Below are 17882 nucleotides of genomic sequence, written 5' to 3'. Positions count from 1 at the left end.
ATAAGTAGCAGGATTTAAGAGTGTAATAACGGACTGAAACAGAAGATGGCAGCACTGCATGTACAAGGATGCCAGCTGCCGTTAAACCCCGAAGAAGAAGAAGCTGTGTCCCAGAATTCATAGCGCAGCCCAGCTCAGTTTCCAACAATGGCGGCAGCTAGTTAGTTTTAATGTTACTCTTATTATTCTTTCTGGGTCACAAAATAAACGTTTAACATATTTTCAGGCGAGAATGTAGCTGTGTAAACCTCAAATATCTGCTCAGTTTATCAGGACACCACATATTTTCAAAAGCGCTCCGAGGTTTTCGGAGACGTCTGTTCCCCACTAGCTCGATAGCTAGCCGGGGGCAAGGCTAACTAGAGCCGTGAGAACACCGGACTCCCGGCAAATCGTTTTCAAACCCACCGCCGTCTTTCACTACTCAGGTTAAACATGATATATAAGTCACTTAGAAACTTCAAAATGTTATTGTTTTGCTTTTTTAGTATTTTATTTATTCCTGAGTAAATCGGTTTGGCTGAGATTAAAGTTATAGCTTTTACACAGCTGAATAAACATCAAGCAGACAGCTGATTATCAGAAGTGTGAGATGCTCGAGAATTTACTCCGGTGTCCTGTTATATTTTAGATAGCAAGGAGTTTATTAAACTTCACTGAGACAATCTGCAAATTTCATTAAAATTGAATAAACTATCATCTTGTCTTTATGTTTAGTTAGCACAGACCTTAAACACTTAAAGCTGTAAGCTAATGATAGTTATATAAGAGCAGATGCTGCTGGTGCAATAAGCTGTGCGTTTTACGTCCAATGGATGATGATCTGATTAGTCGACTATCAAAATAATCGTTTGTGGCAGCCCTAGTACTGTGTCGTCTTCACTATTCTATTTAGTTTGTTCAATGTGCCAGTACCACTGACAGTCAACCAGCTTTGAAGCACAATGCTATCGCCACCATGCTTGAGAGTTGGTGCCTTTAATTCTCCACATGTATTTCATGTTATTGTGCACAAATATCAATCTTTCTCATCCGACTAGAGCAGGGCGATATGACCAAAAATATTTATCACGATATACATTTGAAAATTTGCGATAACGATATAACTGACAATATAATTGACTAGACAAAATACTCCTCAACTTTATTAGTGCAAAACGGGATTATAAGGGGCTCTGTCGAGTTTCAGAAAAATCAAAGGATGATTTTAAGTGTGCCGTATTTTCCAAAAAACACGGTAATAACGACGGCCCGCTAGCATGCGCTACCAAAAATTGTGCTTTGTTGTGTATCTGACGGATGAAAGCGAAACCAGTTCCACACCACTGAAGCTGCAGCATTTTACAAACCAGTTCTGGTTCATCCGTTTCATTCAACGATCCACTTTTGCTCTTCTCATTCTGCGTCGCCGCCATGTGCATATGTAAACAAAGGCACTGCGCATGCGCATTTCACCCATATTCTATCGCGATATTTCATTTTCTTATCGTTGCCCAACATTACACCGGTATTACCGTGAACGGTATGATATGGCCCAGCCCTACATCCGACTATAAAACCTTTCTCCAGAAGACGGCACAGTGACACGGTGGTTAGCACTGTTTTCACAGCAAAGTCTTGGGTTCAAATCCACCTGTTTGGGTTGTCTTTGTGTGAGAAAACCAGAGTATCCGATCTAAAGACATGCTGTTTGAAAATGCCTCATTGAGGTCAGAGGAGAAAGAACAGTTTGCTTTAAAATGATAGAAAGAAAAGAGTAACACAACCAAGTTACAGAGAAGAACATCAAGAATCAGAATCAGAATACTTTATTAATCCCGAAGGAAATTAGGGTTACAGCTGGCAGCACGCTAATGGCGCATGCGCACTTACAAAGGAACCTTCTGACCAACTTTACACAAACATCACATTGGGGAGACATGTCAGAAAGGTCGGCTGATAGGAAAAAAACAACAAAAATACATAACATGAGGTAAGAGGAGGAGAAAAAAAACTCCACTCAGACTGAGCTCCTAGTGGGAGAACAGTTTGATAACAGAAAAAACACCTCAGCACAAAAAGCACATGACTGTCAATACACCATAGAAACACAAGACAAGCAACAAGGGCGGGTAAGGGTAAGAGAGAGCCGGTGTAGACAGCGCATCCGGTCCTGCAGCATGTCTGCGCTGGTCCAGTTGACTGCCATGCCATGTGCTGGGCACAAGCATCGAAGGCGTTTGGAAAGGGAGGGGGGATGAGTGTGCATATCAGTGTATGTGTGTGTTCGTGTCCATAGTTCAGCTGAGACAGTGTCCTTCGCCCCGCCAGGCTAAGAATGTTGAACCCTGAAGCAGTGCAGCTAAAAGACCACACATGGTCTGATGACTCTTGATTTCTGCTGCATTCAGATAGTAGGGTCACAAAGTAGCTTAAAAAACATGAAAGCATGGATCCATCCGGCCTTAGAGCTATCCTGTTCAGACTGATGGTGGCCTAATGATGTTGGGAGTATTTTTTGGGCATAGTTTGGACTTCTTAGTACCAGTTGAACATTGTGTAAACAACACAGCCTACCTGAGTATTGTTGGTGACCATATCCCCTTTATAACCACAGTGTAGCCAACTTCAGCACAAAACACATCATGTCACAAAGCTCAAAAACGTCACTGGCCTCCAGTGGCGTTAACGGTCACCAGAGCTCAATCCAGCAGTGTGTAATGCTGTTATGTCAATAAAGTATCAGGGGACAGTTTCCAGCATGCTGTTGTAAAAAGTTCTGGAGGTAAAATGTGCTCCAACCTGGTTCTAGACATGTGTAACTAACAAAGTGGCCAGTAATTGTATTTCTACCATAAAGCTTCATTTTATTTACTTAAATGTTTATTTTTTATGTAGCATAAAATACATGCTTTGCTTATGACGATGGTGTAGCCTCTTGAACTGAACGTCGCATAAAGCAGGTAATTTCTATCGAGGCTAATATAACAACCATAGGCATTTCACGTAATGGCCATTTCGTTCTGCACCAAGTTGCAGCTGCACGACTGCAACCTAATGTTCTCCAAAATCAATACAGTACAGTGTTGATATTAACAGACCGGCCACAGACGCTGCAGGAACTATTGTTTTCCCGTCCAATTTGTCAAAATGTCAGATGGCCTACAGATGTGACTGAAATCATTCAGTCATTGACTGAAAATATACACCTGATGTAACCTCTTAGTTTTCTATTGATTCATGAATGACTTTCATTGGTGTGACTGTGTTTTTCAAGGCGGTCTCAGCTGGGCAGCACCCCAGATTTCAGATATCCAGTGTCGGCCTCTTCGATGATGGACAGTAACTCGGACCATTATGGCAGCGCTCTCGTCCTGAGACGGCCTCAGAAGGGACGCGTGGCAGCGCTACGGGATGAACCTTCCAAAGTAAGCTCACACCTGCAGACATAAAGCAGTTAAACGACAGATCTGGTCATTCATGTTTAATTAATCCACTATTTGAGAACATCTCTTAGCTGTTTGCCTTGTACGGCTTTTTCTTTCTTTCCTGTTTCAGTCTAATGTTTGAGTTCTCTGATGCTTTTCTTCTTCTCCCCCGCTTCTTTGTTTGCTACTATTACGGACAATCAGCGACATGTAAGTCAGTGTGCCTGAGATAACAGTGACGGTGTCTGTGTGCTGCATCAATGACAAACACCCTAGGATCTAACTATGTATTGCTCTGTTGCCTGACATCCTCTCACATGCCTGCTGCCTGCTTTCTCCAACCTTTTGATTATTTTCTCCATACTGTCTTCTTTCCTGGTATCTTTCTTTCCTTCTCTCCATTCTCATTCCCTGTTTTATACCTATGTGTATAAATGTAGGTGCAGACTTTAAATGAGCAGGAGTGGGAGCGCATGCAACAGGCTAATGTGCTGGCAAATGTGGCACAGGCCTTTGAGAGCGACATGGACGCCTCAGACCTGGAGGAGGATCGAGAGACAGTTTTCAGCTCGGTGGACCTGCTGTCCCCCGCTGGCCAGGCTGATGCACAGACCCTTGCCCTGATGTTGCAGGAGCAGCTGGATGCTATCAACAATGAAATCAGGTACCACTATAACAAGCACACACTTGTCTCATGTAACCCCATTTCCATGTAAATATTGCCATATTTTCACCTTTCTTTCACTTGCAGAATGATCCAAGAGGAGAAGGAGAGCACCGCTATCCGGGCAGAGGAGATAGAGTGCCGGGTAGGCAGTGGTGATAGCCTTGGAGGACATTTCCGCTCCATGAGCTCCATCCCTCCGTCGCTATATGCTGGCTCGTCATTGGGCGGTTCTCCACCCGGCTCTGGCCACTCCACTCCGAGGCGCATTCCCCGCAGCCCCAACAGAGAACTGGATCGAATGGGTGTCATGACCTTGGTAACTTTTCTTTTACCTTCCTGTAATGAGTATCACAATTTCCTAAACATACATTTTTTAGAAAGCCCCTTTGAGATATACATCACTGTAAGACTAATATTAATTTCTCTGATTACAATTCCTGATATTTTAAAGCTGTTGTCTTAATTTGCTGTCTTTGTTTTTTAGGATTATTATATAATTAAAACAAGACCGGCCTTCAATGTTGCTTTTATGTTTTATCAGTGTGATCGTCTGCTTCTATTTGTATGCATGACTTTGTAACAGTTTACATATATAACTGCGCCCTGCCTGTAGCAGTATTGCTATGACCCCTACGTCACCCAGAGCTCCCTCTCCCATCAGACAGTAACTTATCTGCCTTATGGTACAACTGGCTTCAGTGCCCCACTTCAAGCCAATAACTTTGCACCATACTTCCAGGTACCTGCCCATCTCCCCACAGCTCCTTCATTCCCTTCTTGGGTGGGTGCAGTCTGCCACTTCCTGTCTCTTCTGATCCTTTTGCCAACTTCAGTGCAAACAGGAAACTTTTTCTCTGTGTTAAATCCAAATCGTGGCTCTGGGGTTTTGTATTTGTTTTTTTGACTGCTTATAAAAGTCATCAAATGGAGACATGCTTGTAATATTTTGTGAAAGCCAAGGAAAACCTCAGTTAGCCTCTTTTTAGATTATTATTTGGGCATTTTAGTCTTTATTTGACACTAGAGCAGTAAGGGGCGGGGGGCAGGTCGGACTTGAAGCCAGGCTTATTTTTTTCTTTTATTCTCACTTACACATCTGATTCATTGACTTGTGTAAACGCAGAGTAACAAAAGACACAAAGCTGTGAGTGTGGATGTTCAGGCTTGTCCAGGTCTCCTGTCAGCATTCAGTATTCCTCAATAGGAAAATCATAACAAGCACACCTGAAATGCTAAGCTGAATTCCATATATTTAAAACATCACCAGGAACCAGCTAGTACTCTTTTTCAAAGTTTGCTTTATTTTTGGCAAAGCGTCTGTTTAGGCTGCCACTTAATATCTCTTTGGTTATTTTTTAACTTAAGAAACAAGGGCATCCCAAATTCAAGATCCTGATTACATTAAAGACACAGACAACTGACTCTGTGTGCCAGCTGATATGACAAGAGGTGCACATCTGTTTATTTTTGGCTTCTCTCGCTGCATTCAGTTTCGTATTGGTTCTGTGGAACTGTAAAACCACTGGTTACCCTGTTAACCCTGCAGCTGGAGTTACTCTAGCAGTACTTGCATTTGTTTGGTTGTTCCAGATGTTTGAGTTGAGTGTCCCTTTAACGTTTGTTTGTTTGTTCAGTGTGTGTTGAAGTTACTTATACTAATGAAGTTGCTTGATTGCAGAGCAGCAATTTACATCTGCCCTGCTTAAAATCAGGCATTTAAACAATTCAAGCAGTTTATTGAAGTAATGCTGTAATACATTAGACATGAAGGGAGTCTTTGTCTTTGAGTCTGGCAGATCATGTCGTCAGTTTTACATTTATAAATCTTACTTGGGTTAAAAAAATCACAAGATTATCATTAATGCATAAGTAGACACATAAATAGACACTCCAAGAGGAAAGAAAACAATTTGGGTAATTAAATTAATTTTCTGCTCACCCATCAATTTCCTCTTCCCGTTTTCCTTTTATAGCATACGCTCTTCCCTGCTTTGGCCCCTACAGTGTCAGCTGAGCAAAGGAAATGAGTGATTAGATACTTTCTTCCTGGGGCAGGAAAATTCCTGCAGAAATGTGGCACAGTGATGGTTTATTTGCTCTGCTAATGCCAGGTCTATGTGGAATGCAGAGGGGTGGGGTGGGGGGGATCTGTCCTCCACCACTATTGGTGCAGAGTGGAAAATATGACGAGAACAGCTGTGCTCATAAATTCAGGTGCCGTACAGTTATTGTTACACACACACACACACACACACACACTATAGCATCACCTGTGATTTCAAATGCTGTTTAGCATGAGTAGTCAGCTAGCTGCTTGGCATCTTAATTGATTTATCAATGCAAACAAATGTTATAAAAGCTTTTATCCCACTCAAATATTGGTGGTGGTGTAATTGTGAGCTAGACTGCACCCAGCCTACCTTGACCCAACCTTCAGCTTGGTTTTTGCAGTGTCTCCTCCCTTGGGTGTGGTGGTACTCCTGCAGACTTTAATTTCCCAAGAACTACCTTTCTTAATTGCACAATAAAAACAACAGCTTCTCTGAGTCTGCGTGTGTGTCTCTGCCTGTGTGTGCGCACACGGATAACTGTTCTGTGTATCTTCGTGTGATTTTCTGCTCTTGTCTCTTTGTGCATGGCTTGATTCCACCGCTGATCTGTTGTGTATTACTAACTGCTTCTCTCCTCTCTCCCTTTTTGCCACACTTCAGCCTAGTGACCTGCGCAAGCACCGCAGGAAGGTAAACTAGAGACCTGCTTTCCCGAGCTTTGTGAGGGACCTGTTTGCTATGTAACATCTCCCACCCCCAAGTTTAATCCCTAATGTTTACTTTTCAGTTTCCCCATCCCATCCTTAAATCCTCCATCCGTTGGAAATATGCAGTCCTGTTTTTGAATGCCTCAATTGTTTGGGGGGGGGGTGTAACAGTGCTGCAAATAATACGTTTCCTTTCTTCATATTGAGTTTTAAGTAATGTATTTTCTATTATCAAATCAAACACACGTCTGTTGCAGGCAATCTCCAGCATAACATTTTTGCATTACTGGGCCTCCAGGCCAGCACCTCAGACTTTTATTGCACTTTAGTGTCATTTCTTTTACTTATTTTAACACTGCTGTGGTGCTTCACCTGTAATAATCAATCATAATTTATTAGTATGTAAGGGACTCATTCTTTAGAATGCGTCTAGTGGAATAAATGCTATCTCTGACTTTAAAATAAAATCACCCCTGCATATTGCAGCCATCACAGCAACAGACAAGGATGGAGGCTCCTGCCAACCTGCAGCAAAGTTTACAAAAAGATGGTGGTGTACAAAGCAAGTTTGTTTGCATCAAAACAGCTAGAGTTTTAACTTGTTCTCCTTTGAGTTTTTCTGTCTGTGTGAAAAACAGTGAAGGGATAATTTTCCAGCAAGTAGTCTCTAATGTGTGTAAATTAGTGTTGCCCTCTAACTTACACACAATATAAAAACTTCTACAAGGGTTTGAGCTGTCACTTGAGAAAGGATCATGACAAAAAACAAAATAAATCAGTTAAATTTGAGAAAAAGAATTGTTGATGCTTACAGAGGATGAAAATACAAAATTATTACAGTATTTTCAAGTTTCAAGAACTGGTGTGAGAAGTATCATCAACAATCAGAGACCTAGAACAACTACCAAGACATTAGTGAGTGACTTAGCCAAGTAGGAAATTGTAGTCTCAAAGCAGACGATGACTAGAACGCCGCATGGGAATGGACAGAGGTTGAAGACTAAGGAAAACTTGATTTTCTACAGAAGAGATACCTTTGAGCCAAATTGAAGGATGCTGAAAACAACCTGGAGAACGATTATGTATGCTGGAAGGGCCTCTTTTGGTCAGATGAGCTCTTTGCTTATGATTTGAGAAAGAAGGGCGAGGCGTGTGACCCAAAGAACACCACCCCAGTAGTGAAACACGATAATGGGAATATTATGCTGTGAGGATGCTTGAGTGTGTCTAGAACTGGGAATCTCGTCAAAGTGGGAGAAATCATTACGGAAAGATGTGACGATTTTGAACAAAAACCTCAAGTAGTCTGGGTTGTGGCTCTGTCTTCCAGTGTCTTCCAATACAACAATGACCCAAAAAATATTTGGCTCCAGGTCAAGACCATCAAATCTGAAGGAACTTCAGACATATAACAGGAGGTCTTGGTTAGCTTTTAGTTTACATTGTACAAAATACACTAAAGAAATATTTACTTACCTGGTGAACTGTTTAAGAAGTGCTAATAGCAGGTTCCAGGTTTAATTTTGAGGCAGGACTTTTCCCACGGATCCCTCCTATATGTTACATCAGTGACTGGTTAATACCATAATTAGAAGCCAGGATCTGTCAATCATTCTTCATTTTTCCCTCCACATTAAAAACACTCGTAGCAACTTTGGTTTCTTTTTTGTTTGTTTTACAGTGTTCATCACTTCGAAGTTCGTTCTCTTTTGGGAGACTGAGTTTCATTCTCCTTTTTGCCTTTGTGAAATTACACTGCACACAGTATTCCCACTAAATAATTGATTGTTCACAGTACTGTATCTGTTACCAATATCCAGTCTGTATGGATTGTTCATAGTCCACATACAGTGTAGCCTCTTGGTGTGTATTATGAACAGTAGGGTTTTTTCATTGTTGTTTTTTTTTTTCCATTAATGTTTCTCTGTCTGTGTCATGCAGTCTACTCAAGATGATAAGGCTACTATTCATTGTGAGACGTCACCCCCCACTACTCCACGTTCCATCCGACTGAATAGGGAGGTGGGCCACGCCGCTAGTCACGAGGACATCCGAGACATCCGAGGGTAAGACGTGCATTTTTATCCAGGAAAAATTGTTTTAGTGTTTCTGGGATTTAAACATTTGTTTCTTCTTTCTCTATCTAATAACTTAACCCTTATTTGTGTAGGCTGAGCAGCCTGCAGGATGGACAGGGCAGTAACCCAAGCAGTAGCAACAGCAGCCAAGACTCTCTCAACAAAGCAGCCAAGAAGAAAAGTATCAAGTCATCCATTGGACGCCTGTTTGGGAAGAAAGAGAAAGGTCGGCCCAGCATTCCTGGCAAGGATCCTGCCAGCCAAGGTCAGACACTAGCAGCAGTGCTAAGCCGATGTTCTGGACATATATGCTACTAATAGTGATGAGTTTATGATCTATGTTAGATCTCTGAGCTCAATGTTATGTTCTAGCTGGCACTCCCGAGGCAGAGAGCTCTCCGAAGGATGGCTTGGGTGTGGGCACCCTTGGTGGTCCTGCAGAGAAAAACAGGAAGCTACAGAAGAAGTAAGTGTCTGTATGACAGTCCCATCCCTTCCAATGTTTATGCAGAGTAAGAAAGCGAATATAGAGGATAAAAGGCTCTTGTAATTGTGCAGATATCAGTCTGTGTTGTTGTGCTGCAGTCCAGGGCTGCCTCACAAGCTCTTTCTGGCTCACGTGCACAGCCTTTCATTCCACCCCACGGCATTTCCATCGCAATCATCTCTCACATCTCCTGTTTTGTTTTGGGGGTTTTTGACACTTTCATTCTTAGTTTTGTTCAAGCAAATTGCAAACACCATAAATGTTTTGCTGTCACATGGCCCTTCAATAATCATCAGTTCATTCTTTCTCTTTATTTTTTTTCCTTTTTCACATTTTGTACCACCCCCACTCTCTCTCATTCCATCTGTAGTCCAAAGACTGGGTAAGTTGGCTCATGTTGCTTTTTGCCTTGCCCGATCTTCTCGCATTTGGCTTCACATTGACCTCACCAGTAACCCTGCAGACCCCGACCAAGTATCTCTTTGAATGTCTGATAGATTTTCCATGCTGCTTTTTATCCTGCTTTCCATAGTGGAGCATAACTAACAGGAATGTGTGTGCACTGATTGTAGTGAGTGCAGGATTTTCCTATCGCAGTTTTCCTTTTGGAGCATGACGTTATGCACTACAGCCATAGGAAAAATGGAAGTTGGCTCTTTGCGTGTGTTCTTGTCCATAAAATAAACATTAGCATAGTTATATTTTTTTGTTCCTACACTCCTTTATTTACGTAAAACTGAATTGTTACTTAATAACGTGCTTTTGGACATTTCTGCCAACTCTTTAAAATGGATCTGCTAAACAGATGGTGAGCTTGTTGATGGTGTGGCACACAGCTACATCTAGTGGAGCACTGAGTCTTTCTTGGGTTCAGGTCCTGTGTTTGTCCCCTCCCCCTTTCCCCTTTCTCTCTCTTTCACTCAGTATGCATGTCAGCTAATGTCTTGGGGTTTGTGTGTGCATAATGGGATTTTGTGACAAACATTTGGATCTGTGGCTGTGAATATTTTGGTCCTTGAGCAAGTGAACCACCAAGTTGGCTTTCACATGTATTGCGTCTTCCAGGCATGAATTACTAGAAGAGGCTCGCAGACAAGGCCTCCCGTTTGCCCAGTGGGATGGACCAACTGTTGTGGTTTGGCTGGAGGTACAAGACCAACACAATTCATTTTAAAAGCAGTAAACTCAGTAGCATGTCTAAATCATTAATCCTGTTTAACTGTTGCTAATCTGTCCCCTTCTGGCCAGCTGTGGGTGGGCATGCCAGCCTGGTACGTGGCTGCATGCCGTGCCAATGTGAAGAGTGGAGCCATCATGTCAGCACTATCAGACACAGAGATCCAGCGGGAGATTGGAATCAGCAACCCACTGCATCGTCTGAAGCTTCGTTTGGCCATCCAGGAAATCATGTCTCTCACCAGCCCTTCAGCCCCACCGACCTCCAGAACGGTACCCGTCAGTGCATTCATACCTGCAGCTGGACCACTGTGCATATTTAACACTGATCACATTGCTTACACTTTCAAAGTCTTGATGATACTTTTAAGCACTGTCACATTCATATCATCTCATTAGCATGACACTTTTGACTGCCTACATACTTAACATGTACTAATGCTTGAATCCAATTTCTACTGGTTTCATCTGAGTTCAGTTGCTAACAATGAATGAAACAAATGCTTCATAGTTTTTTCTCCATTTGGCTCTCTTTCTGGCCTTCACCACTCTTCCCGCTTGGCGCATTTCTGATTGGTTGGTGTCAAATGATCAGACCACAGGAAACGTTTGGGTCACACATGAAGAAATGGAAAGTTTGGCAGCCACGCCTCCCACGGTTAGTCTACCCTGATTGGCTGGGCACTGGTGGCTTCTCACATCTATGGTTGTGGTTGAGCTTTGTTTCAAGTTGTCTTCAGTATTGCCAGACTTCACTTATTACATTGGATACGTCCAGTATGAATTTGGCTGCGTGCACGATCACTGAGTGTCTTGAAACAAAGCCTTTTTCGTTCCCCTAGTGGGCGACTTCTTTGTTGTTCTTGGATTGGGCTCATGCTCTTCTTTAGTCCTTGTACAGTATATGTATGTTTCACCTTTTGTATAGCTTTCACCTTACATGGACATAGATGGAATACACATGAAGAACTACCTCCCACTACCAAAGTTAGATTGGGCTGTTTATGAAACATTGCCACTCATTAGTGGGTGATGTATAGCCAAAAGAATCAGACATTACACACACATTTGTCTGATACCAGAAATGCTTCTCTTTAATAGATCTGGTTGGGTTAAACCTTTTGAGGACAATTTAATGTCCTCAAAAGGTTTATAGGTTAATGTTTTATTCATTTATTTATTTTCATATTTATATATACCTCTGATCACCCAGCATTTGTATTTCCTGTTTGATGCCTCACCATTTGTTTGTCTGTTATTTTCCTGCTATTTTTACTGACTTGTTATTTTGTTTATTGCTTTATACTTTCCACTTGAAGCTTCTCTAACCCCAGCACTGCACACTAACCCCTCACCTTTCTGTTCTTCTCACCATGCTCACTCTAACCATGCTAACACCAGGAGGATGACGAGGGTAGCTGGGCCCAGGTTTGCATACGTTCTCCAAAACCCACCTATTCTCACCTGTGATTGTTTGTTTGTTTGCTTGTTTGTTTTGTTTTTTAAATTCGGTTATGATTGCCTTGTACTCCTTTATTCACAACAAGCACATTCTAGCACAGTTTAATTTGGAGCTTGTCTGCATACAGTTGCTACTATAGAGGTTTGCTCTTAGAGCGAAAGCAAACTGCTCCAAAAAACTCCAGCTGAATTTTTATGTATCCAGTTTAGTTGAGCAAATACATGATAATATAATAATGAAACAGTACACTATCTGCACAACAGCTGCTGAGAGGCGGTGCTGTAGTTCAAAGGAAAATAACAGTAAAATGAAACAGAGTAACCTTACACAATGATTTCTTTTAAATCTGTAGTGAGTTCATCCAATTAAAGTAAAAATATATCTATTTATTTAATTATTTTAAACAACTTTCAAAGATAAATCTATAAACATGAATACATGGCTTTGATTATCTGCCAAATCAGATCTGATGCGTTAAACTAATAAGCTGTACTTCAACATCAGGCACGACTTAATCGTTACTTTCCTCATGTTCAATGCAAATAAATCATCCAAGAATATGCTTAATTAATATTTAGTATAAACCAAAACTTAGATCCTAATTCATTTTAGTGGTAAGAAACGAAACTTTCAGGGTTTTATGTTATAGTTTTTGAAATATTCATGTTCAGCAGCTGCCTCATGAAAGGTGAAAGAACAAAGCATTTTATTAATTGTAAATTAAATATGAATTTCATGTTTCTTCATTAAATGTTCATTCAGCTGGACAGCTGAGCACAACAATCGATTTGAGATGGAATGATCGGTTTGTTAGTAAAATAAGTAATGACAAGGGGCAAGATTGGTTTTTGTTTAGTTTTTTAAACATGTGTCTGAGAGGAGACGGGTCAAGTCAAAAAAATGAAGTCCACTAAAAGTTTACCAACCAATGTGACACGTGACGAAAGAGCCAACAGTCAAAGCAATGTTGGAGCTTTTCAGTTGACCACAGTCTGCAGCCAAGTCAAAAATTAATACGAAGAAAAGCTGTGGGTGTATGTGTTAGCTTCCTTCACACTGTGTCAGCTTTCCTGATAGAAACCGGTGCACTGCCACTGATGTGTGGAGTCTTTTCACAGATAACTTGCTTCATTTTGCTTTGTGAATCAGGATTAGTCGACCTGATTATTTACATCCTCAGTGCATACACACACTTTGGTTTTGTCTTCCTTTGTCTCTACACAATAAAGAAAAAAATGTAAAGCATCCCTTCCTGGACTTATTCACTGTTGCCGGGCGACTCACTGGGTTCATCTAGTTGCTGAGTTGCAGATTTGTCTCCCACCTTTTACGTTCTTAGACTTTCTTAGATATTTTCTATAAACTGGTCATTAAACAGGTGGAAACATTGTTGATTATCATTCGAATATTTTCTTTTTTTTAATATATACATTTTTAATCAGTTTGCTGTTAAAACGGTTAATATACACCTGCTGTAATTAGCCTCTACCACGCCTCCATCTTTTTAGCCCACTCTCTCAAACACCAGCTAAGTCTCATCTTCTCTGACTGTAGACTTTGGCGTACGGAGACATGAACCACGAGTGGATCGGTAACGAGTGGCTGCCCAGCCTGGGTTTGCCACAGTACCGCTCCTACTTCATGGAGTCGCTGGTGGATGCCCGCATGCTTGACCATCTAACCAAGAAGGATCTTAGGGGACAGCTCAAGATGGTGGACAGCTTCCACAGGTGAGACATAGATTCATTTTTATTAGCAGCAGTGAAGAAACCACAGCCTACTACAATCATGCCACGCATACATGCAACTTTGTCCTTTCTGCCACTAGTCAAAAAGAAATAAAACAGCTTACTTTGGGGAAAAAGACGAGCACATCGTGGCAGATTAACAACTAAGAGGCTCCACAGTGAACGAGTGTGTGTGTTTGTGCTACAGGAACAGCTTTCAGTGCGGTGTGATGTGTCTGCGGAGGCTCAACTATGACAGAAAGGAGCTGGAGAGGAGGAGGGAGGAGTCCATGCTGGAGTTTAAAGGTAATACATGCTTTTTTCTTTCCTCATTAAAACAACTTGGTGTTATCGTGCGTCACTCATCTCTGTTCTGTGCTTTCAGATGTGCTGGTGTGGAGTAATGAGCGTGTCATCAGTTGGGTTCAGGCCATTGGTCTCAAAGAGTACAGCAGCAACCTTTGTGAGAGTGGCGTCCATGGTGCACTGCTCGCCTTGGATGATACCTTTGATCACAACGCCCTGGCCCTGCTGCTGCAGATCCCCACTCAGAACACACAGGTGCACAAAACCAAATGTTTATGATGTTTCACCATCCAGCTGTTGCTTTTCATATTTGAAGGCCCAAACATGGTCACTTTTCTCACATGAGAATCAGTTAGTCCCAACTCTGTCCAAAAAATCCTTTGTTAGAACTGCAAGTGCATTCTCACTACTGTTTATTCGGTTGCCTGTGTGGTCTATTTTCACAGCTGGCATGTTAAAAACAAGTGTAATTAGACTGCATCACACACGTTTGTTCTTGTCTAAATGTTTCCAGATGTGCAATTGTACAGACCAGTTTAAATAAAAGTGACGATCCATATAAAAATAGAATTTCTGCAACCACCTCCTATAAAATAACTGAGATCCATCAGGTGCTTAAAGATAACTCATTGCTTGCTTGGGCCAATGGGCTCCTCCCAAAGACCTTAAGCTTTGAGTTTGGTGCAGTGCCCGGGCCATACAAAGGAAATTGATGTACATTTATATACATTTAAATTTTACTTACAAGATGGGGTTTTTGGTTTTTTTGGGTTTTTTTGTCAAGCCATTGAGATAAGTGGCACTGTGCTCCATGTGTAACTGCAGTGCTGGTGTCAGCCTGACATGAGTGACCTGAGGTTTACATCTGAAAGCGCATAATTATATAGGAAGTTGCATGAGAACGGGAACTGCACGAAATGGGTTTTGATGACAGAAACGAGAGATTTAGTGAGGACCAAAGTTCATTTCAGATCAGCTGCTCAGCAGACAGGAGGATGAGGACAGTGCAGGTCAGCGCCAAGGTCTTCTGTTAATCTCATTCTTCTTCTTTTCCTTCCTCTATAGGCCCGGGCGACTCTTGAGCGTGAATACAGCAGTCTGCTGGCGATGGGCACAGACAGGAGAATGGAAGAGGTGACAAACACGGACATTTGCTGACTTGTTGACGCCGCTAAGTAACAATAAGAATATCTGTGGACTAAAAACGTCTCCTGTCTTTCCCCCCTTTTTCTTTACCTCATCATATTCTAGGATGATGATAAGAACTTCCGCCGTGCTCCCTCATGGAGAAAGAAGTTCAGGCCCAAAGACATGAGGGGGATGTCCTTGGGTGCATCAGATACCCTGCCTGCCAACTTCCGAGTTACCAGCAGTAGTGCGGCATCTCCCTCGACTCAGCCAAAGAGGAGCCCGATGGATGGTAAGCAGAGAGAGCGGTGTCAGTGTGCGCATGGTGTGTGTGAGACGCTCTGTCGATGCTTAACATCTCCTCACGTGCACTCGCTTCTTTTTGGTTGGCTTTGTGATGATGCTGTGACTAACGGCATGTCTTTGCATGTGATTTCTGCCTACGTGGAAATACAGGAAGTCAGTCTATACAGAGGCTGGACACTGCCACAGTCAGGACCTACTCTTGTTAACACACAACGGTAAGACCGCACATGTCAAAAATGATGAAATCCTCAAATCAGAGACGTGTATGGCTATTTCTTCACTGCTGAACTGCTCCTCTATGCAAGCAGAAGTAGCTTTCTCGTACTGGAGGTCTCTGCTCTAACGCACGTTTTACGCATCTCTTTCCTGTTTCTCCCTCATCTCAACCCATCCACCCACCTCTCGGCTTCTGTCCTGCTTCCCTCTCACGTCCGGTGATCTCTCGCATTCCCTTCTCAGTTTATCCTCATTATTTCTATAGGTAACCGCTGGTCAGACGATGAAGGGGAATTCCCTGCATTCAAGACCAGGATGATGAACTGAAATAACTTGCAAGGACCCTACAAAGATATTTTGCTTCTTGCTGACATCACAGAGAAAGACTTTACTCACTAATTTCAGTATCCCTAGAAGAGCTTTTCTAGATTTACCTACATTTGTTATTATATATTTATGTAAACCAATGGGATTGTTGATTTTAGAATTTCTATGTAACCCCTTTTTGCCTCTCTCCTCTTAATCACCCCCCCACCTTTTTTTAATTTTATTTTAATAAAAGCAACATTTCTCCACTGTGCCCGCATTAAGCTCAACTCTCAGATGTATGTAACTGAATATTTCAACAATCTGGAGTTTGTATATTTCTACCAACAGACATTTCATCTAATCTTTTTTTATAATTCTGATTCAGTTGAACAGATGTATGTTTTTGTCTCTCATATTTGATTTGAATTCTAATCAATGAATTAATTCTCAAGTGACTTGGATACGTGATATAACTTAATTCATATCTTTGCCCTTTTTAACTGTTGTAATATTAGTAGCTTATTACTTGTGATTTAGTGTAAATGCAGCTCTTAGGTCAGTGGATGTGTGAATATCAGAGAAATTGCTGGAGTCGTCAAACCGTTTCACAAACTGCTCAACACTGTGAGTCCTCCATCGGTATTAAAATAACTGCTGGCAAGCCCAGGCGATGGTGACAACACATATCATGTGAAACGCAATATATTTCTCTCTTGTCTGTTTATTTTCCATACCTGTGATACCAAAATGAAACTCTTAAAGAATCAAAGCCATATAATTGTAGCAAGGATAAAAACTACAGAGGGCTACATTTAGATGCAAGTAAAAAACAACAGATTTCCAGGTTCTCTGCAGTTTACCTTGCATGCAGAATCCACTCCGCTTATATGCACGCTTATATGCACCCAATTTATCCCTTTAACAAAATCTTCCTCACCTCTGGAGAAATGCTCACTCGTGCAGAAGAACGTTAAACAAATGTGTGGATGACTCCAAAGTGTGGAAACTCCTTCAACGGACCAACTTCACTGAGGCCTCAGTCGATCCCCACTGTCACCAGAAGCCCCTGATGGTGGTGCAGTCCACCAGCAACCCTTTTTTAAAAACACTCTGTACAAAGATTTTATATCAAGCCTTACTGTTTAACTCCTCTCTGTCGTCTCTTCTTATTTATTATTACTCATTCGTGTTTTGTGGCGTCAGTAATGCTTCCAGAGCTACGTCTGAATGTTGCAGTGCTACTTATGTTTTTCCGTCTACACTCACAACACGGGTTCCAGCATAAGCCTTTGTGGCAAATGAGTCGGAACCGGAGACTTTTCTTTTCACTCTACATGTAGTTGAAGCTGACATTAGAAATGTTTTTTGTTTGTGATTTAGCCATTTATGCACAATGCAAATCATGTTGCTGTTTTTATTCCTGCTCTTCCTGATGAATCTTCTGATCTTGTAACAATGATGTACAGTCTGAGTACTTATAAACTATTTTTATCACAGTATTATTTATTGCTTACTTTCAATAAAATACTGAAACCTATTTTCCACTGCAAATAAAAGCCTGAAGAGTTGTCTTTTCTGCTCCTCCTGCGGTGGACAGACGGTGTCCTTTAACAAAAAGCAGTGCGAGTTTTCCTGGATATTTAAGTATCCACGAGACTTAGTAATGTCTTTTTTATTATTATTATTAGATTGATACATTTCCAAAACCTTTCTGCCATCCATCTTCTTCCACATTTCTGGGGCCAGGCTGCGAGAGCAGCAGCCTTAACAGCCCATAACACTTTCTCCCCGGCCACCACTTCCAGCTTGTCCGGGTGAACACCAAGGCGTTTCCAGGCCAGCTGAGAGATACAAT

General features: G+C 41.7%; 1 protein-coding gene across 11 annotated transcripts in view; it reads left to right on the top strand.

Moving 5' to 3' along the window:
* The window catches only part of ppfia1 (PTPRF interacting protein alpha 1), a 45558-nt gene extending 27975 nt beyond the window's left edge, over window positions 1–17583 (top strand). The window contains exons 14-31 of one of the 11 annotated variants that reach the window (XM_085408953.1): window positions 3257–3407; window positions 3848–4071; window positions 4159–4390; window positions 6786–6815; window positions 8774–8898; window positions 9003–9175; window positions 9283–9376; window positions 10463–10544; window positions 10646–10846; window positions 11169–11231; window positions 11975–12001; window positions 13590–13765; window positions 13971–14068; window positions 14148–14323; window positions 15134–15202; window positions 15320–15488; window positions 15653–15717; window positions 15962–17583. In XM_085408953.1, the coding sequence (XP_085265079.1) occupies window positions 3257–3407; window positions 3848–4071; window positions 4159–4390; window positions 6786–6815; window positions 8774–8898; window positions 9003–9175; window positions 9283–9376; window positions 10463–10544; window positions 10646–10846; window positions 11169–11231; window positions 11975–12001; window positions 13590–13765; window positions 13971–14068; window positions 14148–14323; window positions 15134–15202; window positions 15320–15488; window positions 15653–15708 (2146 nt within the window). In that variant the 3' untranslated portion in view covers window positions 15709–15717; window positions 15962–17583. Of the gene's footprint in view, window positions 1–3256; window positions 3408–3847; window positions 4072–4158; window positions 4391–6785; window positions 6816–8773; window positions 8899–9002; window positions 9176–9282; window positions 9377–10462; window positions 10545–10645; window positions 10853–11168; window positions 11232–11974; window positions 12002–13589; window positions 13766–13970; window positions 14069–14147; window positions 14324–15133; window positions 15203–15319; window positions 15489–15652; window positions 15718–15961 lie in introns of all 11 variants that reach the window. The other 10 variants (XM_085408946.1, XM_085408928.1, XM_085408936.1 and 7 more) reach the window with 10 other exon arrangements.
* Window positions 17584–17882: the final 299 nt, after the last annotated feature.

Source organism: Rhamphochromis longiceps, linkage group LG1 (genome assembly GCF_057381845.1).
Source record: "Rhamphochromis longiceps isolate RC_006_pf linkage group LG1, R_longiceps_female_GT1.1, whole genome shotgun sequence".
Classification (NCBI taxonomy): Eukaryota; Metazoa; Chordata; class Actinopteri; order Cichliformes; family Cichlidae; genus Rhamphochromis; species Rhamphochromis longiceps.
This window is presented reverse-complemented; position numbering and strand designations above follow the sequence as displayed.